General features: G+C 45.2%; 1 protein-coding gene across 2 annotated transcripts in view; it reads right to left on the bottom strand.

Annotated features, from left to right (window-relative positions):
• The window catches only part of LOC138472788 (protein-arginine deiminase type-1-like), a 432575-nt gene that overhangs the window by 47725 nt on the left and 357051 nt on the right, over positions 1 to 27799 (bottom strand). The window contains exon 15 of one of the 2 annotated variants that reach the window (XM_069611134.1): positions 8188 to 8717. The exons of the other annotated variant lie outside the window; for it this stretch is intronic. Coding sequence (XP_069467235.1) covers positions 8217 to 8717 — 501 coding nt within the window. The 3' untranslated portion in view covers positions 8188 to 8216. Of the gene's footprint in view, positions 1 to 8187; positions 8718 to 27799 lie in introns of those variants that run through there. 2 annotated transcript variants of the gene reach the window in all.

Genomic DNA, 27799 nt, shown 5'->3' with positions numbered 1-27799 from the left:
GTACCACGATACTGACTCTGTTATTTTTGTCAGCTCACCCGGTGACGAGGACCCGCCCCTGGGTGATTATCTAGGTAATTTAACAAGCGAACTAGCTCCGGGAGAGCACATTGTAGAATTTGTTTCTGCAGGTCCCAAAACCTATTCCTATAGGACATCCAACGGTGTTGTCTGTATGAAAGTCAAGGGTATCACTTTAAATGTTAGCAATAGTATAAAAATTAATTTTGATAGTTTAAAGGAGCTGGTGCAAGAATACTCTTTAAACAACATAACCAAAAATATCACAGTTCATAAACCTTCAATAGTGCGTAAAAAGAAACAATGGGAGATTAGCAGTGAAACGCTGCAAAAAACCTTGAGGGTAGTATTTGATAAGCGTGTGCTTACTGCTAATTACAAAACATTACCCTATGGTTATTGAAAAGGGAACAACGTATACGATGGATACCAGGTTACAACACCCTTTTTCATGCGTGTTAGCGGGACCTTCTAGCAGTGGTAAAAGCTATTTCATGAAGCAGCTATTAGAAAACGCACCCTCTGTTATGAATACCATTCCTGAAAATGTTATTTGGTTTTTTTCTTGCTGGCAGCCCTTGTATAATGAATTGGCATCTAAAATACCACATTTGAAGTTTGTGGAGGGCTTACCAAATTCTTTGAATGACGAACGCTTGCTACCACCAAATCGTGTTAATATGATTATTGTAGATGATCTTATGATGGAAGGAGGGCATAGCTCGGAAATCGAGAAAGCTTTTACACAATACTCACATCACAGGAACCTTAGCATTTGCTACATTGTTCAAAATTTATTCTACCGTGGAAAGGGCAACCGCTCCATAACATTAAACGCCAGCTATATAGTGTTGTTTAAAAACCCTAGAGATAAACATCAACTAACCGTCCTAGCGAGACAGATGTACCCGGGTAATACCCGTTTTTTTATGGAGGCTTTTGAAGACGCTACCTTAAAACCTTACGGTTACCTCTTGGTGGATCTAAAAACAAACACTTTAGAAGACTACAGATTGAGGACCGGTGTTTTCCCTCCTGATATACCCGTGGTTTACGTACAAAAGACTTTTACAAAGGTAGCGGGCGCCCCTCTCTCGCAAGAACAGACATGATAACCTGTTCAGTGGTTATTAACCACTTGAGAGTTTGCAGCCACTGCTTTTACTCACTGTGCCTTTCACAGATGGGTAATAACCATTTGCATATCAGTCTTTGTCCTGCCCAGGGGCAGTCCAGCACCGAAATACAATGGCAATTCCAATCTGAACGAGAGTACCACCAGCAACCCCATACACGTGTTTCACCCTTGTTGGGGATCATCAGTGAGGTGAAGCTGATGCCTCTCTAAGCACAGTGAGAGGGAGACCACGTCTGGTTGCCCCCAGGAGACCTAGGGTTACCAATCCCAGGTTCCTTAAACATTTTTACAAAGGTAGCGGGCGCCCCTCTCTCGCAAGAACAGACATGATAACCTGTTCAGTGGTTATTAACCACTTGAGAGTTCGCAGCCACTGCTTTTACTCACTGTGCCTTTCACAGATGGGTAATATCCATTTGCATATCAGTCTTTGTCCTACCCAGGGGCAGTCCAGCACCGAAATACAATGGCAATTCCAATCTGAACGAGAGTACCACCAGCAACCCCATACACGTGTTTCACCCTTGTTGGGGATCATCAGTGAGGTGAAGCTGATGCCTCTCTAAGCACAGTGAGAGGGAGACCACGTCTGGTTGCCCCCAGGAGACCTAGGGTTACCAATCCCAGGTTCCTTAAACATTTTTACAAAGGTAGCGGGCGCCCCTCTCTCGCAAGAACAGACATGATAACCTGTTCAGTGGTTATTAACCACTTGAGAGTTCGCAGCCACTGCTTTTACTCACTGTGCCTTTCACAGATGGGTAATATCCATTTGCATATCAGTCTTTGTCACACGTGTATGGGGTTGCTGGTGGTACTCTCGTTCAGATTGGAATTGCCATTGTATTTCGGTGCTGGACTGCCCCTGGGCAGGACAAAGACTGATATGCAAATGGATATTTCCCATCTGTGAAAGGCACAGTGAGTAAAAGCAGTGGCTGCGAACTCTCAAGTGGTTAATAACCACTGAACAGGTTATCATGTCTGTTCTTGCGAGAGAGGGGCGCCCGCTACCTTTGTAAAAATATTTTTTAAGGAACCTGGGATTGGTAACCCTAGGTCTCCTGGGGGCAACCAGACGTGGTCTCCCTCTCACTGTGCTTAGAGAGGCATCAGCTTCACCTCACTGATGATCCCCAACAAGGGTGAAACACGTGTATGGGGTTGCTGGTGGTACTCTCGTTCAGATTGGAATTGCCATTGTATTTCGGTGCTGGACTGCCCCTGGGCAGGACAAAGACTGATATGCAAATGGATATTTCCCATCTGTGAAAGGCACAGTGAGTAAAAGCAGTGGCTGCGAACTCTCAAGTGGTTAATAACCACTGAACAGGTTATCATGTCTGTTCTTGCGAGAGAGGGGCGCCCGCTACCTTTGTAAAAATACGTACAAAAGACGTCTAGAAAACCACGGTGAAAAACTATCTTTCCTCATTAGCGACGCCGACCAGCTACCATGACGGCCCGTATACGTAGGAATTTTGCTCTTCTTAAAATGCTAGTAACAGCTCCACCCCAACAACGGAAGGCCATTTTGTGCTCAGCCTCTGATGATCTAGTATCAGCTATAGCAGAGATTGCCTTCAACACTATAAAAGGTAACGTTCCGTTATCCACCCAGCAACTAGGCGTTTTAAAAAAGAAAAAAACCCTCCTTAAAAAGCTGAGTAACAAGAGGTCGTCTATAAAAACCAAAAGAAAGCTTCTAAAACAATCTGGGGGTTTTATAGGGGCACTGCTAGGTTTGGCATTGCCTCTAATTACCAGGCTTTTAGGGGGTGGTTAATGGAGCATGCCCAAAAGATGTATTTGGTTGACAAACGTCAGTTGGAGGGTATAAGTACCCCGAAGCGGGAAGAAGCAGATATCCGAAAATCAGCCACTTTAAGGCTTGACTCTGAAATGCAAGAGGTTTTAAAGCGGCATGATTTATCAGACTATGATAAAGTGGGGCTCTATTCAACTATTCTACAAAAATACTTAACATACTTTAGACAGGTCGAAAATGAGAAAAATAAACTGATGTTGTACATGCCCCCCGAAGACCCTTCAATTAGCTCTAAGCCCTCCCTATCAACCTCTGCCCCGGATCCTATCGTAATGGAGGTTTTGGACACTATTAACCCCCGTTATCGGAAAAATGCAGAACTTTTGATGAACAAAATGGGAAGTGAAAAAAACGTGGCAACATGGAACAACAAGGGAGAATTTATCTATAAAGGAACAGTTGTTAAAGGATCAAATGTTCACGATTTAGTTCGCAGCATTACCAACCCTCAGGCTTTTGGAAGACACACAAAACCTCGAGGTTGGGACCTGTTTATGCAAGCAGCTGCCGATGTGAACCTGCCCGCAACTTTAATTGGAAATGTGGGACATCGCGAACTGTTGGAAAATTTAAAAGACTCTGAGATCAAACCTTTAACAGCAGCTATTGAATCATCTGAAATGTCAATAAAAAAAAGAAAAAAAATTAAAGCCAGTAAACGAGCCTCTTGGTTTAACGTGTAACGTCATTTTTTCCTTTAACAAAATCTTTAACCGTTGTAAAATATGTATATACATGTATATCTTTTTTTTTTTTTGTATTTTTTTTTTTTAGTATTATTACTTTTCCAGTCTGCAAAAAAAAAAAAAAAAATAAATAAATTCATTGCAATAAAAATATTATTCATACTTTCAAAGGCGTTATGTCTAATCATTTTGATCATGTCTAACATGTTTATATAATATTAAATAAATGAAAAAATAAGACAAAAAAGACTGTTTCAATTAAAAAGAAAATGTGTTTATTTATATGTGTACACAATTTAAGGTTTAGTAATAAGAGTACATTTTTGCCAACGATCAAAAACATTTACAGGGGATCTCCGAAAGCTGATCTTATTCACAAAAGCAGTAACCATGACATCATTTTGCCGGAGGTCCAGTGAATAGGTGTGCATAACCCTCATCAGCGAGTGTTTCTCAGACATGTTAGATACAAAGTAACAGGAGTGCTGGCCACACGTGATGTCTTCAGGATGTTGCACAGGTGTTTTATTATAATGTATAACGGGTACTATATCTTTCACATAGTCCAGGATAGCGCCTCTGTATATGGGGTGGCTTGGGAAACACCCCAGGCTGTCAAAGACTGTTATTGTATACTTGTTTATAAACATACCTATCCAATGGGTGCCTTCCTGATCATGGGGATCGGTGTTCGCCACAAGACTAATGGGTCGCTCATTACTTATATCTCTTGGAAGGTTATCACATGAATACACACCCTTGAATGTTTTCTTAGCGTGTTTGTCTTTACTTAGAAAACGCTTGATCTGGTAAGTATCCATTACATGTCGTACAGGACTTGTCGTTGATTGTTGAGTTCCATAACCGAGTCAAATAGAGCCATAATAATTAGATTCACCGTGTTGGGTAAATTTGCAGCAAAGCGTACTTCTATGCGTAGATTACCATTTCTAATAAGATTATAATGGCCGGTTGATGTATTATCAGGTCTCAAATCAAAAGCTAAGAGAGTATAACCCCCATCATAATCATCCCGGGGTATCACAAAACCTTTATCATGCAGATGTTTACCGCTGATGGAGACAAGTCCCAAATACTCCCTAATTGTATTTTTTTGTTGAAAACTGGGACTGTAGGCTTTGGACGGTATAACGACCCCGTCTTTAAAAAGCGCTGCATAGTTGATGTTGTAATGTTTAAAATTAAAAGGGTTGCTGGCGTAAGCGCCGGAAAAAGATGTGTTGTCCACAAAACCAATGATGATTATTTTCGGTAACTGTCCAAGGAATAAGTTATCTTGACTGGCGACACGGCTACCCGCTGGAACACTGAAAATTTTCAAAGATGTCCGCTCCACCGGATATTTTAAGTTTGATACTTGTAGAGCATCAGCATGAGCTAATTTGACCGTGGGTGACACATTCACCCTTTTAATAAATAAACTAGCTGATACTATAATCAGCTTGTAGGCTTCAGCATCATCGCTGTTGAGGCAAAAAGCATCTTTATTTCTAGAAAGTTTAATTTTCAGATCAACGCCGTTTACCATTAGTTTCTCCTGGAAAAATAGATCGGAGTGTAAACGGCCTAGTAAATCAAAATTTCTGCTCCCTCTGGCATGTGTAGCTCTTTTTATAAAACCTGCATTAGCCCCATCTAGAGCATAATCCTCCATATGGCCTGCTGTGTCCTTATAGAAAAGCCCCGCTGTAAACTGAGTATACAAAGAGTCATTGCTGTAGTTCAAAATGCTTTCTATATAGGCCCTGTACGCATACATGTTGTCGCTCTGTGTAATCAGCCGGTCGCCTAGAGTAATATCCACTTGATTAAAGAGGGTAGCCACAGGGTAAGCAATCGTAGCAACTTTAGCCGTTGCGGGGATAGCTGATCCATCAGCTTTTGTTATTTTGCAAGTGAGGTAAAGTAACGTGTCATTTAAATCCAGATACATCTCTGTTGAGCCTGATATATAAAACTCTATAGGCGCTAGCGGAGATAGTGCAGCAAGGGGCGCCACTTCCATGAAAAAGCTGTTTTCAATGCTAGTTTGTGTCGGGGGTACAGCAAACAGATCGAGTTCAGATTTCACACATTCCCCCGACGCACAATGGATAAACGCCATCTTTTAGAAAATATTAATGCCGGGGCTGTTTTTTTTTTTTTTTTTTTCTTGACCGATCTGTTCTTGCGAGTTCTTTTTCTCTTCTGAGCCGTTTTTGTTGCTGATCCTAGTTTTTTATGCATTCCTGGAGGGCCCCATCTGTGCAGTAATTTCCTTTTTCTTTTGTTTGTGTTGTTTTTCACATAAACCAGCCCAGAACCCTCTTGCGGTGGTTGGTTAAATCGATTTGCGATGGATGTTGTAGCCGTAGACACCACATCTTTAGCAATATTTGTGGCTGCTGTTTTCACATGTGGTTTGGCTAATTCAAACCCCTTTCGTAGAAACGGCATAGCCCTTCGAAATAGGCTTCTAAAAATACTTCCGAAACCCGTACCATACATAACGGGTGCCCCTTGAAAGTAAGGTTGATTGCCATAACCAGCTTGTCGGCGGTAATAATCCCTATAAACGTACGGCTCCCCATAGTTTTTCATAAATACCATGTTTTTTAATAGTCTTTTTCTCGCCTAGGACGTAGGTGTAGTTTCACTAGGACCTTCCCGTATTTAAATGACACCAACTCCCCCTGATCATCCCTTATCTGTATATTGATGGTGTCAAAATGACTCTTAGAAACCGGTATATAATCAGGTTTAATATATTGTATATTAACAATGCCATTATTTTCACCTTTCACCTGCGCTGTTCTCATTAGCGGGGCGTACGAGTCACCGACCCTTTGATATTCTACTATATCACTGTAGATCATAAGACTGTAAAATCCCCCATCAATATCAGCACGTGTTTTGTCCAAATCTTTAGTACTTTTTACATGTTGAACGGTTCCCAAAACACGAAAAAAGTTTGCCACTACATATAAACTCGGTGGTAAGATCCGTCGATTTTAGAAATACTTTTCTCTGCACCTTATCCAGAAATAATTGTATATCAGAATAGCGTTCAATGTTTGCGAGACTTTTATTGATAGCCTCTAACAAAACTTGTATGCTGCTGTAAAATCCATGAGGAAAACCGGCGTGTAACAGTTCAATAGGACCTTCACGTTTGATGGTAAATTTGGCCTCTCTTCTAGACACAGTGTCCCAGGTATGGGGGTATTGAATCTCCATTAGACCCGCTTCCCACAATCCTTGTAATTTAACGGGTTTAGCCATTTTAACACAATAATTTGATATTTCATTGTTTGGGAATGTATCGTGAGAAGCGTTACTGGGTAAGGTGATATAAAATCCACTGCTTTCCATCTTCTCAGGGAGCGCCTTTGCTTTGTAGATCCTTTAGAGATGAAGCGCTAACCCAACTGTTAAATTTCTCAGGCCACCCTGTCCATTTTACCAGACTTTGTTTTTTATTTCCTTTAACTTTACTCTGAAGAATTTTCTCAACCCTATAAAACCGTTGGGGCTCATTGGTGACCTTCTGTAACTCTTCGGTATAAAAATTACCGCTCACACCATCACCATCATAATCAACCAGCTGATAGATGTAAACCCCCTCTTTCACAGTTACTTTGGTCACTATAAATATTTCATCCGTAAATGATTGCTGATACCCCTTTGTAAAGACACCTTTAAGCTTAGAAACTCGGACATGGTCCCCCACGCGAAAGGATGGTTTCTTGACCTTCTTCGTTACCATGTCAGCGTACAAGTTTTTCCAAACAGTTAGAGAATTTTCAGACGTTACAGAATTTGGAGTCATTTTTATAGAGCGATGATAGCTATGGTTGTACGCCTCTATGAAACGTTGTAATACATCCACATAACAATGTGTATTCTTTGCTGTAAAATATCGCCAAATCTTAGATTTTAAGGTTCTATTAAAGCGCTCAACAACAGCCGCCTTAACTTCGTTATACGCTACAAAATGATACACGTTATGTTGTTTTAAAAGATTTTGGAAGGGTCTATTTAAAAACTCCTTACCAGCATCCGTTTGTAATTTTACAGGCACCCGGCCTTTGCTAAAAACATGTTTAAAAGCTGCCGTCACTCTTGATCCAGTCTTATCCTTCAAAACTTCGGCAAAGGCGTATTTTGATAAAATATCAATAATCGTCAAGATGTACTGCGCCCCGTCGTTCTGCTTCCCATAGGTCCGCATATCCACAATATCACCCTGCCATTGTTCGTCTATTTGGGAAACCACTGTTCTTCTTCTGTTAAAACGTTTTCTAGCATTTTTATGAAGACTATATGCCTCTTCACCAGATAACCATTCCTTAACAGCTCCGCGTGAGATAGGTTTCTTGTCATGTTGTAATTTTTTATAAAGAGCATCAACACCCCCATAACTGCCAACACCGCTTTCATCATAATAGCTTGCATGCATGCTTCAATAAGAGATGTTCACCGCTGAAACACTTCAAAAAATAAACAAAGGCATAATGGGTGAAAGATGATTTTATTACAACTCTTATACATATAGCGTCTGGCACAACGTGACCCTTTTTGATATTTTTTCTGCAGCCTTATAAATAGCATTATACAAAACTCCCCGTTCCCCCCGCATATAACTCTGTATACATAAAACACTTGAGGCATTTAAAAGTTCATACAATTCACGGTCCTGTAAAACGTATCCTTTAATGCTAAAGTAATGTTCATACAATTGCTCCAACAGCTGATGTAACACCTCTCTAGGGTGTAAATATAAAGAACCCACATCATATTTGTACAAATGCCAGTATTCATCCAATACTGGGAGCCATGTGTTGGTACATATGTTACCTATACACATCAAACTTTTACAAATTGGCTCTGGTCGGGGGGTAGGTATCTGTAGATATTTCAGGGTATCTGGGGCAATTTCCGATATCCGCTCTTTCAGCATAGCGTATAACAGTTTTTCCACACATACACGGCCCGGTTTCAGTTTACGATCCACACGCCTTGCTGGCCCTTCAGAAATCTTATCCTAGAAACAAATATACACATATAAGAAACAAAACTCTCTTTATTTCTCCTCTCTCTTTAAAACAGTTTACGGCGTGCTACACAAGGCTTCAGGGGATTCCCAAAAGTGTATATGTCACAAAAATCTTTATCCATTAAACGGGCGACCCTGTTTCTAAAACGCACAGGACCAGCCATGTGTAAAGATCTCAATTTTTTCTCAGGATTGCGGCAATGGTATATTTCTATCCATGTTTTAGATAGAACACTCTCCATACTAGCATGTACACGCATGCCCATGCCTTTATATACAGCTTTAAGCAGCTGAAAACCTTTATATGAATTCAACAGAAAACATATCCGACGTATTGCTCTAGCGTGATAATTCAGAAGTAAACAGTCATGAGCATCCTGTTGCGGGTCATCGCTTTTATGTCCATAACACCAGCGGTAATAATCACGCTTCAAACACACTTTCACCACACAGGCCGCAAAAGCCTGAACAGTTGAGGTTTCCAAAAAAGTCATAGCTTCCTCTTCTTCTTCATCAGAACTTTCAAAGCGCTTTAAACAAACACACTTCTTACACATATTGCGGGCTTGTGTTGCTGGACTTTCGATCATTTTTGAACAGCACATACAGTAAAAATTGACGGTATTAAATGAAGACCGCTGACTTTCAGTACCGTCAACTTTATCTGCCGTTTTCTGCAATTCAAAAAAGAAAGAAATGTAACTCTTCAATACATATACATATATATATATATATTTTTTTTTTTAACACATAGTTCACACACACACACACACACACACACACACACCCCTTTTCCTACATACCAATTTACACAGAACAGGTCCCTCCGCCTCCGCCTCCATAGCAACAGCTGCATTCATAGACAAACCGGCCTCCACAGCATCTGCTGTCTCCATAAACAGCCTATCTTCATCAGCGCTTGTTTCCAACTCCGGGGTCATGGCTACATCTGGAAACAGCTCGTCCAAAAACCCCAGATCCGCATACAAAGGCTCTTCAGAAGTCTTCATAGATTCGTCCAATGCCTTCAGATCGGCCTCTGTATAGTCTGCATCCATTATACCAGCCTCTACACCATCAGCATCTTTAAATGGATAAGAATCAGGAGGTGTAATATCACCCAGATTCATTAAAAAAATGCCTTGGCTCAACTCATCCTCATACGCCATTCCACTATAAGTGGGACCTTGCGATTCCTCATCAGCTACAGCAAATATTGTTGTCCGACTTCTAGGACTATCAGCCTTTTCAGCGGTGTTGCTGACGTCTTCCCCTCCTGTATTCTTAGAGTAGTAGCTGTAACGCTTCATGATTCAGGGGTATTCTAAGCGTTATGCAAATAGTACAGTCAGACTCCAAGAGCGCCGTCTACCTCTCTCCAGAGCTCCTTCTGTATATATACACCATACTCCACCCCTAGGGGAGGACCCACAACTACATCACCCCCACAACGCCCCCCGGCCTGCCCCCTGACATCACAACTTCATACCTACATCATCTCATCAAAACCCTGGATCTTGACCCCAGAGGGATGTCATCAGCCCTGCTGGACCACGCCTAGCCCCCAAAATATTACCTCATGCACGACATCACCACCGGGAAACACCCTTTCCTACACCACCACGCCCTAAACACTAGCCATGATGTCACTGTTAGGTTAGGCCTTAGAAAAAACTTCAGGGACACGCCCCTGATGTCACCATCCCTGCTGGGACACGCCTAGCCCCCAAAATATTACCTCATCCACGACATCACCACCGGGAAACGCCCTTATCTACACCACCACGCCCTAAACACTAGCCATGATGTCACTGTTAGGTTAGGCCTTAGAAAAAACTTCAGGGACACGCCCGTGATGTCACCATCCCTGCTGGACCACGCCTAGCCCCCAAAATATTACCTCATGCACGACATCACCACCTGGAAACACCCTTTCCTACACCACCACGCCCTAAACACAAGCCATGACGTCACTGTTAGGTTAGGCCTTAGGGGAAACTTCAGGGAAACTCCCGTGATGTCACCACACCTGCTAGACCACGCCTAGCCCCCAAAATATTACATCACCCACGACATCACCCCCCGGAAACGCCCTTTGCTACACCACCACGCCCCTCAACACAACACATGACATCACTACAGCACAGGGACATCCGTTAAGGCGGGACATGCGTTTCCATGGACACCCCAAGGGGCGGGACATCCGGTTAGGGCGTGGTTAAGGCCTGTCAGTTGATGAAAGGTAGGTTACTCTACTACTGACACCTTCCTGGTAGCTTCTAGTCTGCATCCACTATCCATGTTATGGTATGTGTAGCTTTCTCCTTTCCTCCAATTGGTCTCGTCTATCAATGCTTGAGCGCTATTGCATTTTGTAAGGCAGATAATGAGAGTTCTCTATTCTGGGTTACATGTACCTTTTACATACAGTCCTGCATTAATACTACAGGCTGCATACCTTCCTGGATGTTATTGATAAAATGTCTCCTGTATCTATACTCGAACAGAAGTGACCTCTTCGTAGAAAGCTAATGGTGGCCCTCAATTGCTACTTGTTTATCATTCTGATTAGAGCAAGAATGAAGAGGGTAAGGGGACTAAAGGGAGAAAACATACTTATTTTGAATCACTTCATGTCTTTGGTTTGGTGGAGGAGGGCCCCAATGATGTCCATGCCCAGGGCCCCAAAAGTGCTTAAGATGGCCCTGGGCAGGACTACTCTTGGCTGCATGCAGAGGGGAAGACTGCTGCTCTGCCTCTCCTCCAGGCAGGAGTGACATTTTTTGTCGTCCCCTCCGCCCCCCCGAGGATGAGCTTTTCCCATTGCGGCAGCGCTGCTCTCTCACTCCGAGGCAGCAGCTTGGAACAGTAGCCACTGTTGCTTCATCATGGCAGTGAACACGCTGCATTCTCTTCCGAGGCTGGAGATTTCTTTTCTTTCTTTGTTGGTGGGAGATTAGCCATCTTTCTATGCTGAGGAAGTGAGGGCTGCACTGCTCCTCTCCCACAGCTGGAAGATGTTGATCAGTGCAGTGGCGGTCCTCGCCGTGCCGCTCACATCCCCCAGGTAGGAGCTTTCAATCATTTATTTTTGGTTCCATGTGTTCAAATCGCAGCAATAATGGCTGTTTAGAGAACGTATCATGGCAAAAAGGCTGTGGTTTTGCTGCCGCAATCCATGTAAAGGATGCAGGGGACACCCCCGCATCCCCGGACCCATTACACAATTTAAGGAGAGCGGGGGACACCCACGCAACCCCTGCTCCCCTTTAATAGTATAATGGGGTACAACTTTACCGGGTCAAACCACAGCATTTTTGCTGCGCTTTTTGTACATGCAACATTTTCGCCGTTTTTTTTTTTACTGCATACCTTATTTTTCTCACTCTGTCCCGCTGCGCAGGGCCATGCGTGTAACTATCTTTATTTTTCTGTTTTGTAATAGTGGAATGCATATTTCGTCATGTATTTTTATATGAACTGGATATTTGTACTTATTGACTTCATGTGCTCAAGAGGACCCAAAAGTTGATCATGTGTTTCTGTTTTCAGGCTTTTACCAAAGTGGGAGATCTAGTGACCGCCATTTGTATGACAGATTGTGCCCTGCTAAGGAGGGAGCATAACCCTGTGTTTATGTGCTTATCACTGTAATGAATGAAGTGGTCATGGAAGTATGTGGTTCTGAATGATTTAGCTTCATGTTTTGAATTTGTTATTAATATATTGGATATTCTCCTCCTACATGTGGGAAGTAACAATTTAGGATATGTGAAAGGTTCAGCACTGGTGAGGTGTGACATTTCCTATTAGAGGTATCAAAAGCGTCATTTTCAATTTTCCACGATAGCACCTCATAAAATATCGATGTTTATTACAGCCAGCAATCCTAAGATTGACAAAGCCAGGTGAATTTTAATACATTTATTAATGATGCACTGAGAAACCAAGGCATGTCAGGAGTTGAACATTTTAACATCTGCCAGAGCATCCTTACACATTATTGTGCAGATTGAGCTCATCTGACAGTGGGAACAAATGTATTCTCAATATGTGTTCTTTTAAAGTAGTTTGTGTCCTTGCTCAATGTAGTATACACTAGTAATATTCCTTATTACATAAGAAAATGTGTATTTTTATTGAAGGGTTTAAATTGGATGCCACGTGCCTGTGGGATGCTTTTGGTCTGTTTGATCTCTCTCACCATATGAGAAGAGTTTTAATATGAGAAATGTGAGATTCGTCCACTAACTACAAGTGGCTGGGTCAGGTTTTGATGCCAGGGGGGAGTGCTCCTCAAGGGGGCACTGCACCAGTCAGGTCAAAAAGGGCTCGGTTTCAGTACCATTTCCTTAATTTTGCAGGTATAACTAGGAACTGTTGATAGGGAGCATGTTTTTTCATGCATTATGTCTGTATGTTGCAGCATATGGTGTTCAATTTTAAATTAAAACAATTACTATAATCTGTATGTTTCAGCATTCTTTTTCTCCTTCACTGGAGAGGAGAGAAGGAGTGTGGAGTCGAAGATGATCTCAAGGTTTTTAGCCTCACAGGTGGGAGCAGGAAGATGGCCAAGAGCGGCCGGCCATAGAGTGACAGGAAAGGAGGGAGCAGGTGTGCCGATTAGGAAAATCTCTGTTTTACTGGCATTAAGGCAGAGATCATCACTCCTGTATAGCAGGCAGACATTTAGAGATGAGAGAAGGAGAAGAGGTGGCGGAAGGGAGCCTGAAAATGAGTTGCGTGCCATCCGCATAGCACTGAAAGTTGGGACAGAGAGTGGCAATGCGGTGGGCAACAAGTGCCAGGTATTTGTCGAACAGCCAGGGAGAGAGGTTAAATTCCTGGGGAACACCACAGGTAGAGATAGAGCTAGAGGAGAGGAAGGATGCAAGTTGGACCTGGGAGGGTCGATCGGAGAGGAAAGAAGTCAGCCAAGCCAGGGCCTGATCAGTGATACCCAGATTATCAGGGAGACAGTTGAGCAGGATGGCATGGTTGAGCGTGTCAAAGGCAGAAGAGAGATCAAGTAAGATGAGGACACGGGGTGTAGGAATCGAGGTTGGAGAGCAGGTCTTCACGGATGTTCAGAAGAGCAGGTTCCGTGCTTCTGGCACCTCTGAAGCCAGACATATGGCCATGGAGTCAACCAACAGATTGTGTGAAGATTAAGCTGGGAGCTGGCCAGCTTTTCCAGGAGTTTGCCCAGGAAAGGAGTGCTGGATATTGGGCGATAGTTAGCCGAGCAGGACGGGTCAGCAGAGGGTTTCTTAAGAAGAGGATGCACAAGGGAGCGCTTCAAGGGGTAAGAGAAGACTCCAATGGCGAAGGAGTGGTCGCAGAAGTCAGCGAGAGCAGGAGCCAGGGTGTCAATGTAGTCCCTGATGGTTTTGGAGGAACAGGGGTGAACCTGTTTTGACGAGACTTTCATAGATCGGACTTGTCTAAAAACCTCGTCTGGGGAGAACAGGGGAAAGGCAGCGAAGGAGGGAGAAGAGGTGACCAAAGAAGGGCCAGATGAAGAGCAGCGAGGAGGGGGAGAGAAGAGAGGACAGGATGTCCTGAGTTTTAGAGATGAAATGAGAAGCCAGGGCCGTGCAGAGGGCCTGGAAGGGGACAGGAGAGGAAGAGACTGCAGCAGGATTGGCCAGCTCCTTGCAGATTTTAAAGAGTTTGGCCAAGTTGTTAGATGCCGCAGAGATGCAGGCTTGGATGTGGTCTCTATTCCTGGTGCCGACAGAGGGCCGGTATTGCCTTTGGAGCAGGCGGCAGGCCAGTTTGTCAGAGGATGTACCAGAAGCACGCCATTTCCTCTCAGCCACTGTGCACTTGCGTTTAAGGGTGACAAGGTCTGAGTCGTACCAGGAGTTGCACTTGGCTTTGGGCTTCAAGCGATCCTCATGACAGGGGCAAGAACATCGAGAGAATCAGATGTAGCAGAGTGGAGCATGGAAAGGGCTGTGTTAAGGTGTTAGTCAGCCAAAAGGGGATGGGGGAAGTGAGGGCAAAAGCCTCAACTGACACATGCTTCATGGGTCGGATAACCGAGAAGGTAGGTGGCAGTGCTGGAGTTGGCTTGGCATGAGGGGTAGAGAGGGTGAGCTTGGAGGAATGGAGAAAGTGATCACTCAAGGAGAGAGGAATGGTGAGAGGGATAGAAAGGGGAAGGTCTGATTAGATCAGAACATCAAGAGTGTGCCCTGCAGAGTGAGTCGAGCCAGAGGGGAGAATAGAGTGAGAGAGAGTCGCAGAGGTCATGAAAGAGTCCAGAGGAAGGACAAGAAGCATCCAGGGGGATGTTAAAGTCTCCAAGGAGGAGGAGTTGAGTGGTCAAGGCCAGGAGGGAAGAGGAGAGGTCCGCCCACTCAGAGGAAGGAGAAGATCTGACCAGGTGGCCGATAGATGATAGCCACAGTAAGGGAATGGCCAGGAGAGAGAGCCTGCAGACGAGGCATTCGAAAGAGGAGTAGGCCTGTGTAGGAATGATAGAGGCAGGAATCCACTCCGGGAAGATCAGGGTTACATACCCTCCAGAATGGGTGTATCTGGGCGCAGAGAGGATCTTGTAGCCATTGGGGAGGAGAGTGTCAAAGCTCATGACAGAGCTGGCCGCAAACTATGTCTCAGTGAGACCAAGGACATTGAGGTCAAGTTCCTCCAGGAAACGGCAAATATCAGGAGTGTTTGACAGCGAAGCATTAGTTGAGAGGCAATATGGAGAAGGTTGCCATCCTTTAAAGACTTCGGGGCAGGGGTACAGATCAGGAGGTACGCCCTGCAGAGGTGTAGAAGAAGCCCGAGGGGGTGCAGAAGAGGAAGGAGGAGAGGGCAAGGTAGCCAAGGAGGAGACAGCGGGGGGAGCCAAGGAAGCTGTGGGGGGAAGAGAGGGGCCAGCAGGAGAGGAAAGGAAATTGATAAGGCGTGGGAAGCGTCTATCAGAGGGAGGAAGGAGGGCCTCCCACCGGGTGCCACCATTAATGGCAGGAGAAGAGAAAGGAGAAAGCAAAGAAAACATATGAAGAGTCCATAGGTCTGGCGAGGGAACGACAAAAAAGATGTTGGTGGGGGTTTGCCTGGAGGAGACACTGGTTAGGTGTCAGCGATGGGGAGGCCTGGGTTGGAGACCAGGATGTCCTTTTTAAACTTCCTACCAGATTTAGTGAGGAGAGCAGGATAGTCGATAGAGAAGCAGGTAGAAAAGATAGGAGAAACAGAGAGCACCATAGAGTAGGTAGGGAGAGTAGAGAAGAAGAAGAAAAGGGATGGAGGGGGAGGCAGGGAGACACTAGGGGAAGTACACAGGGAGAGGTGCAAGCAGACGAGACAATGAGGAACGAGACAATAGTCAACAATTGAACAATATGACAAGATCTAAGAAAATAGTGGAGCAGTTTGCTAAATGAACGATTTGCTAAGAAGACTAAAACCAAAAACAAGGACTAAGTAATTGGTGAATGAGAACCTAGAGGAAGGAAGAGTGCAATAGAACAAACAGCAGTACAACATAGGACAGGGAAGTCAGTGAGGTGAATACAAAAACTACAGAAAAACCAAAACAGACTAAATTGGCGAAAGCGGACCTAGATGAGGGAGGAATAGAAGGAGAAATACAGGCAGTTTAAGCAAAAACACCAAAAGCAGACCTAGATGAGTGAAGAATAAAGGGGCAATATAGGCAATGCAAGCAGAAAAAGGGCAGTCAGTGAGGAAAACAACAGCAATGAAGAGAGTTGACCTAAGTAGGCAAGGATACGGCAGAAACAGGACAGTAGGAAAAGCAGTGATCAGGACAGTCCAGGCAGAGCAGAGGGCGCATGGCAGCAGGGGCGCGAGGAGATGCGTGGAACACGCGGTTGGGAAACAAGAGCATGTTGTGAGACACGCAGTAAGGGAGTTTGCGAGGAAGCATGCAGTCAGGATTGCATGGGACCACACGGGCAGCGCGAGGCAATGCGCATGGCACACAGTCTGGGAACGCGAGGAAGTTGCAAGGACATGCGATAGGGGAGTTTGCGAGGAAATCGCACAATCAAGGATTGCGAGGGACCATGCGGGCAAGCGCTAGGCAGGGAATCGCAAGGAAGTAACGAGGCCAAGTGATCAGGGGAGTTGCGAGGAAACTGCACAGTCAAGGATTGCGACGGACCCCGCGGGCAGTCACGAGGCAGGGAATCACGAGGAAGTGACGAGGCAACACGATCAGGGGAGTTGCGAGGTCCACGCAATCGAGGATTGCGAGGAACCACGTGGGCTAGAGCGTAAGGCAAGCGTGGGTCATGCGGTCAGGGAATCACGGGAGGACAAGCAAGGAGTCTCGCAATCAAGGATTGCAAGGAAGCATGCAGGCTGGGAGCCAGGCCACACGATTGGGGGAGTTGTGAGGAATCTTGCGGGATGGGAGCGAGGCAAGCGTGGATCACGCCGTCAGGGGAGCGTGAAGGGGGGACGTGGACACGCAATCAAGGAATTGTGGGGAACCAGGTGGGCTACGGCACATGCGCGAAGCACAGGGGAAGTGCGAGGGTCGCGCAAGTGTGGGGGGACGAGAATGCGTGCAAAGCGAGGTGGAGGGTGCGGGAGGAGGGCAAGGAAGTGCAGAGCAGCAAGCAACTCCCAACGTCTTACCTGGCGGCCATAGACAGGAGGGTGAAACATCCACACTCGGAGTCTACGCCGCAGACCCCTTCATCGCCAAACACCTGCATCGCTCAACACCGTGGCCTTGTCCTGGGAGGGTTTTGCTGCAGAGGGTCCTGAACCGCGGATTATATAGGCTTGGTAGTGTGGACGTAACAAACGTGTTAGGTGGAAAGTCGGGCAGCATCACCTGTGAACCTGCGTCTCATGCGAACCTGCGTCGTTCAACACGGCAGCCTTGTCCTGTGAGAGCTTTGCCGCAGAGGGTCCCGAACCTTGGATTATATAGGCTTGGTAGCGTGGACATAACAAACATGTTACCTGGAAAGTCAGGCAGTGTCGCCTGCGAACCTGCATCGCTCAACACCTCGGCCTTGTCCTGCGAGGGCTTTTCAGGAATGCTCTACAGGACAATATTTGATCTAATACCGGGTTTAATCATTTTTCACAGGTATATGGGCTGTCAAGATCCGGTTCATTCTATTAATATTGACATTGTTTCTCCTCCAAATACTTTAGCGGAGGAGTTAAAAATAAATACATTCTCTTATAGAAGGTAGTTATCCTCCTTCAAGGATCCAGGACCTGATGGTGTTAAATGAGATCTCTATAACTCAGATGTTAATTTGTGGGCTGCTCTACTGTACAACCTATATTGGTGTATATTTACTACAAGGAAGCTGCCACCAACTTGGTTTACTTCTCATTTAATACCAATCTTTGAAAAAGCAGCCGCGATTTACCAAAATGCTATTGACCCATCTCTCTTTCGGATGTTTCTTTTAAATTGCTGAGAACATTTCTTCTTGAGAAATTATTGACATGGACAGAGGAAAATAAGATACTATCTGACTTTCAGTTAGGATTGCTTAGGAAGAACAAAGCAATGTCTTAATGTGGCCTTGGTTGTGTACAAGTACCAGGTTGTCAAATGTGAACATATTTACTAGGTATTCATGGACTTTTCTATAACTTTCAATAGTGTTGATAGGTGTCTCTTGTGGGCAACTTTGCAAAAGTTAAGTATCGACAAAAATGTTTTCAGTCTTCTAGTTCAATTAAACACCAATACTAAAGCCTTTGTCAGGTACGAGAAAAATTGAGGTAAAACCAATACGTTATAGATATGATAAGTCATTTATAACGCGCCTTTGCACAAGTGTTTAAAGGAGCAACAAGACAAGGAAGGGGAGATAAAGGGAGGACAAAAACGATCTTACTAGGCCTTGTGTCATTCCGATCATGCAAGTGCCCGGGGAAGGAAGAGAAGAAGTGCCAGAGGGAAGGAAGGGGAAGTGCAATAGGGCAAAGCTCAAGTAAGTGCTGCTGGGGTGGCCGACTCTGAGTAAGTACAATGAGGCAGGGGACTGTAGGGTTGTGCAGATACAGTCCCTTAGTGTGCTGTAAACCCGGGGGTAGTGTAAGGGGCTACTGGTCGTGTAGGAGCCTGGTGCCCATTATGGTTCAGAGGTTGGCAAGGTAACCAGTTAGCGCAGCAGACAAGTACATCAGCAGGGGGAGAGAGAGAGAGAAAGCAGAAGCGAAAAGCAAGGTCCTGAGTTGCTTCCGGAACCCAAGGTGGTCCTGCGCAAGTTTGAGAGAGGCAGGGAGGCTGTTCCAGAGGGAGGCACCAGCTGAGGAGAGAGAGAGAGATCTACCCCCTACTCTCTGCCCGGAGAAGCGTCTGACCCTCAGAGAGTAAGAGGTGGATGAGCGAAGGGCTTGAGAAGGAAAGTGCTTGGGAAGAGAGAGTTGCCTGTAGTGTGGTCCACAGGGGGAAAGTGAAAAAAGGAATAATACCTCTGAGGAGGTACAGCTGGTAGTGGGACTTCTTAAAGAGGTCTGTGATATGAGGAGAGAAGGAGAGAGTGGAGTTGAAGATGACAACAAAGTTTTTTGCCTCACAGGAAGGCGCAGGGAGAGGGCCCAAGGAAGGTGGCCAGAGCGAAAAAGGGAAAGCAGGAGCAGGGGTCCCAATGAGAAGGATCTCAGTCTTAACTGGCATGAAGGCAGAGATGGTTGGAGGTGCACCATTCCTGAATTGCGGATAGGAAGTCAGGAATGAGAGAGAGAAGCGGAGGCTGAGGGGAGCCTGAAGGAGAGCTGAGTGTCATCCGCCTAACACTGAAAGTTAGAAGAAAAAGAAGATGATTGTGGCCAGAGGTGTCGAGTAAACGTTGAAAAGCCAGGGTGAGAGGTTGGAGCCGTGCGAAACACCACATGTGGAGAGATAGGTGGTGGAGAGAAAGGACCCAAGTTGGACCTGGGAGAGTCGATCCAGGAGGAAGGAAGTCAACCAGGCTAGGGCCTTATCCGTAATGCCCAGGTTGTCATACAGATGACTGACCAGGATAGCGTTGTTCACCGTGTCGAAGGCAGAGGAAAGACTAAGGAGGATGAGGACAGAAAGAAGGCAGTATTAGAGAGCAGGTCTTCACAGGTGTTCAGGAGAGCAGTTTTCGTGCTTCTGGCTGCTCTGAAGCCAGACTGATGGTCATGGAGACAACAAACAGATTCAGTATGGAGAGTAAGCTGGGAGATGGCCAGCTTTTCCAGGAGTTTGCCCAGGAAAGGAGTGATAGAGATCGGGTGGTAGATTGCTGGAGAGGAAGAATCAGCAGAAGGCTTCTTAAGGAGGGGGTGCACAAGGGAGTGCTTTAGGGGGGTGGGAGGGGAAGTTCCAGTGGCAAAAGAGTGATTGCAGAAATTGGCCATGGTTGGAGCAAGGGTGTTGATGTGGTTCTTGATGGTTCTGGAGGAGCAGGGGAGCACCTGCTTGGAGAACACTTTCATTGATCAGACTTGTCTAGAAACATCGTCAGTAGTGAACACAGGGAAAATGGAGAAGGAGAGGTGGCCACAAAGGGGCTGAGAGAGGTAGAGGGAGAGGAAGAGGAGAGGACAGGGTGTCCTGAGTTTTAGTGGTGAAGTGAGAAGCCACTGCCGTGCAGATGGCTTGGGAGGGAACAGGAGAGGTGGAGACTGCATCAGGATTGGCCAGCTCCTTGCAGATTTTTAAGAGTTTGGCCATGTTGTTGGAGGCAACAGAGATGCGGGCTTGGATGTAGGCTCTCTTCTTGAACAGTACAGAGAGTATGTATTGCCTTTGGAGCAGGTGACAGCACAGTTTGTCAGAGGATGCGCCTGATGTACTCCACTTCCTCTCAACCACCCTGTACTTGCGTTTAAGGGTGGCAAGGTCAGAATCATACCAAGAGTTGCACTTGGAGGTAGGCTTCAAACGGATCCTCATGACAGGTTAGAAAGGGCTGTGTCTGAGTGTGAGTCAGAAGCACGCATAGGAGGAGGCAAGAGAGTAGTGGCGAAAGCCTACACTGACACAAGCTTCATGGGCCGGATGACCGAGAAGGTGGGTGGCAGTGCCGGGGGACAGAGAGCGACAGGTGGGAGGAGAGCAGAAAGTGGTCAGTCCAGGAGAGAAGAGAGAGGAGTGGTGAGAGGGTTAGAGAGGAGTATGTTGGTAGAGATGGGAATATCCAGGATGCACTCAGCAGAGTGTGTCGGGCCGGAGGGTAAAATAGAAAGAGGGAGTTGCAGAGATTGTGAAAGCGCTCCGAGGAGGGGTTTAGAAACATCAAGATGGATGTCTCCGAGGCGGAGAAGTTGAGAAGTAGAGGTAAGGAGAGAGGAGGAGAGGTCGGCCAACTCAGAGAGGAAGAGGGGGACTTGGCCAGGTGGCCTGTAAATTGTGGCCACAGTAAAAGAGGCCAGGAGAGATAGAGATCCTACAGACCAGGCATTCAAAGGAGGAGCAGGCCTGCGTCAGAATGACAGAAGCAGGGATCCACTATGGAAAGATCAGAGCTACTGCACCTCCTGGACGGTTCATTCTGAGCTCAGAGAGGATCTTGTAGACATTTGGGAGGAGAGTATCAAAACACATGACAGAGCTGGCCATGAACCATGTCTCAGTGAGACCAAGGAAATCCAGATCAAGTTCTTCGAGGAGTCGGCAGATGTCGGAAGAGTGTTTTGACGGCAGAGCGAGAGTTGAGAGCAGCGACGTGGAGCAGATTGCCACATTTGAAAGACTTCTGTGGAGGGGTATAGGCTAACGTTAAACCCTGTGGTGGTAGTAGAGAGGCCAGAGAGTAGGCAGAGGAGGACGAAGGAAATGGCAGAGTAATCAGAGGGGATGAGGAGGGTGCCAGAGAGGTGGCAGAAGGAGGTAGCAGAGTGGCCAGAGATCATGAGGAAGATACTAGAGAGGTGGTGGAAGAAGGAAGTGGTGGTGGAGCTAAAGGGGTGAAGGTAGGAGTGTCAGGAGAAAGAAGTACGTTGATAAAATGCAGGGAAAATGCCTATCGAAAAGGAGGAGATCGGGCTGAGGGCCCTGGACCAAGTCAGTGCCATTCAGATAGACATTAATGATGGTCTTGGAAGAGTGGAAGGGGGCCAGAAGGACTTCCCACACAGTACCACCATTAATGGGAGAGGAGGAAAAAAGGGAGAGAACAGAGAATATGAGAGGTCCATAGGCCTGATGAGGGAACGCCAAAGAGGATGGGTATGCAGTAATAAAATTGCAGCAAAAATGTCACCTTCACCAAAAATTGCAGCAAAAATGCTGTGGTTTGACCTGGTAAAGGTGTTCCTATTATACCATTTAAGGTGAGCGGGAGTTGCAGGGGTGTCCCACACTCCCCTTAAATGGTACGAGTCTGGGGTTTGCAGGGGTGTCTCCTGCATCCTTTACATGTATTGCAGCGGCAAAACCACAGCCTTTTTGCCATGATTTGTTGCGCAAACGTCCATTTTTGCTGCGATTTTAACACATGGAACCAGAGGATGTTGGTAAGGGTCTGTCTGGAGGAAGCACTGGTGTAGGTAGCAGTGATAGGGCAACATGGGTTGGAGACCAGGATGTCCCTGTTGAACTTCTTCTTACCAGACTTGGTGAAAGGGATAGGATAGGAGATAGAGTAGCAGTTAGAGAAGATGGGGGGGACGGAAAACACCATAGAGGGTCTGTGGAGGAAGTAGGAGGAGGAGGAGGAGGAGGAGGAGGCAGCCCAAGCAAGAGGGGACTGCAGGGTCACACAGTAGGGACACACAAAGGGGGAGAGACAAAGGGGGGAAAACGGGTACACTCAACGCAGAATATAGTGGCAACAGTAATCACAGTTCGGGGGGGACCTAAGAGAGGGAGACAGTGCAACAATACAATACAGTAGTAACCACTAAGGGGGGGACAAGAGAAGTAAGAAGGGAAATGCACACAATGCAATACGATAGTATACAATACAAGAGTATACAATAGAAACCACTAGGGGGGACCTAGAGAAGAAAGAAGAGAAATGCAATATCTGCAATGGCCCTCCCTTATCGTTGACCCATGTCCTCCTTTATCGTTGACCCATGACCCATGTCAACAACTTTGTAATCTTTGGCCATTGATCCTTGCATTCTTTTTCTGCAGTTTCTATAACTGGCTCGTACTGTCCAGTTATTGCTGCTGCTTTGCACATAGTCATCAGCCCACTCTTCGCGAGTAGGCACTGTTCCTTTAATTATCAATTGTCCTCTTTCCCAACATCTCTGTATCTCTTCTTTATTCTTGCTTTGACAATTTAGCATCTTGTTTTCTTCCATCCAGATTCCTGCTCCGCTCATTCCAGGCTGTTCATATCTTATTGCTAGATTGCTCGTTTCTGAATTCGCTCGTCTTCAAATTTTGCACATAATTATCTTCTCTATGATTTGTCGCTTTATTCATCCACACCAAGGATGCTGTTCGACCCTGGAACTGTCATCTTGTCATGCATAGTGTGAGATGCGTCAGGCAATGAGCTTTGTTCACTGGTACTTCTGTGGCTATAAACAATTTGGAAGTTCCCATGGCATAAGGTATGAGACTGCAGACGTAGCAACTCTCCGTAGACATCCTCTCTCCCACCTTTTTCATGTGCTGATACTACATGTTATTACCCAAATGTGCTGTACTATCTAGAACGTGTTTATCCCATTATCGTCTTCCACTGCACTTCTCCTGTGTCTCTAACAAAATGTGTGCAGCCCATGGAAACAACCTCAAAGCAGCCTTATGCTGGGGAGACTCACAAGGGGCTTTGGCTCATCAGTAACGGCCAAATCTACAAGAGTTCCTGGAGTGGAAGGATCAAAGGGACATCTGCTTTTTTTTGGATCAATATAATAAAAAAGGTGAAGCATGAGAAACAAAAGGACAACGCATAACTGTACATATGTATATTGCAAACCAACATATTAATCCCCACCACTTGTGCCATTCTGGAATCTTTTGGGCTTGCTCATTCTCTGAAATCGTACCAGCTTCAACATTCCTCATTTTTACTGCCATTTAAGGAAGGATAAACACTTTACTCCTGCAACTGTAGTAGATTGGGCAACTGTAGTAACTCCTCTACTAATCGCAACAAGCAGCCGTCTGACTACAGGGACATTCTTAGGTTCCTGTAAAAAAGTGTGGATGTGCACATTGCTTCTAACAAGGGCAAGATAAGCTTGAAGAATAAACACAAAAACAGCAAGCACGAGACGATGCACATTACTCTCTGGGAGGACCATAGAATTAGCCAAATGCTCTGTGAAAAACGAATCGGGGTACTGCTCACGTTTCCAATTCTTAATCAAGTGTTGTCATTTAAACAGTCATGATATATCAGTATTTCTCTAAATTTCATTTTCAAAGATTCCTGTGGCTCAAGCAAAGAATTGCACACATGCTATAATATCTATAAGGAGTGTCCAGGGGGAGCCACAGTCCAAATGCAATTATGTATTTATTAATCAGTTTGTAGCCTTTTCGTCCTCCTTTGTCATTGATCAAGTCTGCACGTGCTGACATTTTTCATATGGTCTTGCTTCTGGATCAATGGCTGTGGGTGCTGCGTTCTGGTCGGTGTATAGCTTGACGTCGTTCAGGTGTATCCACGCTTGTCTGCCTTGGAATTTTACTGCTGAGGGAGTAACATTTTCTACAACAAAAGGGCCTTCAAACTTTGGTTTGTGCCACTTCCTAGTGAAGTTTTTAATTAGCAGTGTCAACAGTAAAGAGTGTAGGTGCTGATAAAAGTTCACTTGATCCGGTTGTTGAATGGTTTTCTTCTGTGTTCTGAGACCGACCCCCCTGGTGCTTGATTTGATATGAAATGAGAGAGATGCTAGAGGTCATACATGTCGAATATTCACGTAACTCATTTCCTAACATTTTAGCTGTACTCTGGTTATCACTTCTACTCCTCGATGGGGGAATTAAAGGTGTTCTCATTCTGTCACTAGTTCATGGGGTGTGAGGTGATGGTCCGAACCAGGCTGATTTCTTAAGGCATATAAAGCTATGGGCAGGGAATATAGCCATCCCTTTTTCAGCATTAGCTTGTGCTTGGCAATCCTTTCTTTAAGGAGGCCGTTGTCTCTCACATATTTCGTTCGCTTGCGGGTGGTCAGCAGAAGAAAACTTGTGCTTAATACTCAACAATAGTCCTATCTGTTCAAACACTTAATTGTCAAAATGTGGCACATTATCGGATCTCAGCACTTCATACACTCCCCATCTTGGAAAGACTTCACGTACTAAAAACACCCACTGCACAAGTGGCATCAGGGCGTGTACATGAACCTGTTCAATCCACCTGGAGAAGGGACACACCACCACTATCACATACCTGTATCCACTATACACTTGCAGCATATCAACATAATCAATATGTAAATACTGAAAAGGACCATTCGGTTGAGGAATTACTCCTCTAATCATTCGCAGTGTATGCCCAGTGGTAAACCTTTCACATACAATGCAGTTTACTACATAAAATGCAACGTGTACTAACAATTTGGAAAAAATCAGTCTTCCGCAATTGTTGCAGCAAGACCTTCCCTGGTTACATGCGCAGAGTAGTGCAGCTGTTCAATCGCTACCTTTAACAATGCTACTGGCATCACCAGTTTTCCAGTGCTATCCTGTCGCCATAATGCTTCAGTGGGGGATAAAAAAACACCCCTTTTGTTTCCATAATTCCTGCTCTTCCTGTGGTGCACTTCCTTGAATCTCCATTAATTGAGTTCTAGGCAAATAATTAAATCCTCCTTTCACTACAATAATCGGGACTACTTTCTCTTTGACATCTGGAGTATCGAAACTTGAAATATCTGGTGACTATGCAACCCTTTTGGCGTCTTCGGCATTGTTCCTGCAAGAAATAAAGTCAGTTTGCTTAGTATGCGCTGCGCATTTAACTATCGATATGGCTACTGAGAGTTGTAGTGCCTCAATAAGCCTGTCCAATATGGATGCATGATGCACTGGAGTGCCGTCTGCTCGGAGGTAAGGCCATCTTTTTCCAACGTTCTAGCCCTGCATGTACGGTTGACATCACATAGGCGGAGTCACTGTACACCATCCCTTCCTGCCCTTAATGATTCTCGAGCACGACAATAAGCGCTAACATTTCTGAAAAGTGAGATGGTTCTCTTACACTTTCTACAACCTCAAACTTGCCATTGGCTCTGTGCCTCACTACAGCTGTGCCAGAAAGCCTTTCTCCATCAATAAAGAGAATTTCCCCTCCTGCCAACGCATTTTCCTTTACGTGTGGTATATCATCATAGATTTCTACATAGTTTACACAATCATGCACATGGTCACCTTCAGTCACTGGCTCAGCTATAAACATGACAGGATTCACTACTTTACATCTGACAATTTTAAATCGCTGGGTTCAAAATCATCACTTCATAAGCCGAAGCTCTCTGGGATGTCAATGTACCTTTGGGTTTCTCTAATATGACAAAGAAAGCATGCTGCCGAAAAAGTCATAGAACAACCCATTACAATGCTTGTAGACTTTTCAACTGCGAAAGCATCGGGTGCCAATGACTGTTTGCAAGGAAAGTGTCCTTTCATAACTGGGTCTAGAAACTCACCGTAATACGCGCGAGGCTTTTTCTCCAATATGGTCCTCTGCGTAAGCACTACTGTCATGACCGTCCCATTTGTGTGCGAATATAAGAAAAAACCCTCAGCATAATTGGGAATTCCTAAAACATGTGCTGTACAAATTGCTTTTCAACTCTTCAAACCCTTCCTTTATTTCCTCAGTACATTCGATTTTCTCCTTGATTGCCTGTGATTTCTTTAAAGCCTGCAAAAAGGGTCTCGTATATGAACTATAATCAAACACCCAGGCTCTTACATAATTACATAGCCCCAAAAACTGTTGCATCTGCTTTACTGTGCGTGGTTTGGAATCATGATTGCCTCAGCTCTCTCAGGCGTCACTTTCTTTCCCTCATGTGAAATCAACTGGCCTATTTATAACACCTCTTCTTGACAGTACTGTAGCTTCTCTTTGTCTACCTTATATCCCTTATCTGCTAGGATAGTCATCAACTGAATCGAGTTCTCTGCACTCATCTTCTGTAGTGCTACAAATTAAAATATCTATGTACTGTATCACAGCGCTCTCCAAATCAATATTGCCTAAGTCCATCTGTAGGACCCTATTAAAGATCGACAGGGACTCACAGAACCCTTGGAGCAGCCTAGTATGTTTCAAGCGAGTTTGGCGGAACGTAAATTAAGTCAAGTTGTGTGATTCTTTGTGCAACGGAATTGAGGAAAAACACATTTTTCAAATCGATCACCGTGAAATATCGTGCTTCTACTGGGATACTGCACAATATGATTGCCGGGTTAGGAACTAAAGGAAACTCTGCCTCTACAATCTGGTCAATCGGTCTCATGTCCTATATGAATCTCCACGACCCTCCCTTTGATTTTTTTCACTGGGTACACCGCAGTGTTACACAATGATTCTGACGGCACCAGGATACCTTGTTCCATCAGTGCTGAAATGGTCTTGAAAATATCGTCATCCGCCTCTCGAGACATTGGGTACTGTCTTGCTCGAGGTCAAATCGATTGATCCAGGATTCAGCTTTATTTTGATTTCCCCTATTCCCTTTAACAGTCCTACGTCATAAGGGCCTGTAGTCCATAAAGCACTTGGCACCTTCTCCAAGTCTTCATCAAAAAAGGCTGGTTGCTGCCACATCATCACCATTCGCTGTGGGATATCCCTTCTCTCTAATCTAATTCAATATGTGATGCTCATAAAGAACACTACTTCATCATCTGTTGGATCATCTCTAAACATATCAGTAACGTCAGTCAACCTAAATCCTTCTTCAATAGCTATCGCTGTTCTCCATGGCCTGCCCTCATCATCTGTGCCTTTGAGCACTGCCATTTCCCCTCATACTATGGCTGCAGCTAATTCTACAGGGATGGTCTGTCCCCCCTCTTCATCCATGGGTACCTGTGGTCCAAACAAAAATTCATCAGGTATTCTCATAGTCCTTCCCACTAAGCCAGGTAGCCATGTCAACAGAACGCTCACCCCATAAAGAAAAACCTCTGGCTCTATTGG

Source organism: Ambystoma mexicanum, chromosome 8, assembly GCF_040938575.1.
Source record: "Ambystoma mexicanum isolate Mex_15411 chromosome 8, UKY_AmexF1_1, whole genome shotgun sequence".
In the NCBI taxonomy this organism is placed as follows: Eukaryota; Metazoa; Chordata; class Amphibia; order Caudata; family Ambystomatidae; genus Ambystoma; species Ambystoma mexicanum.
Note: the sequence above shows the minus strand (reverse complement) of the source record. Positions and strands in the feature narration are given on the sequence as shown.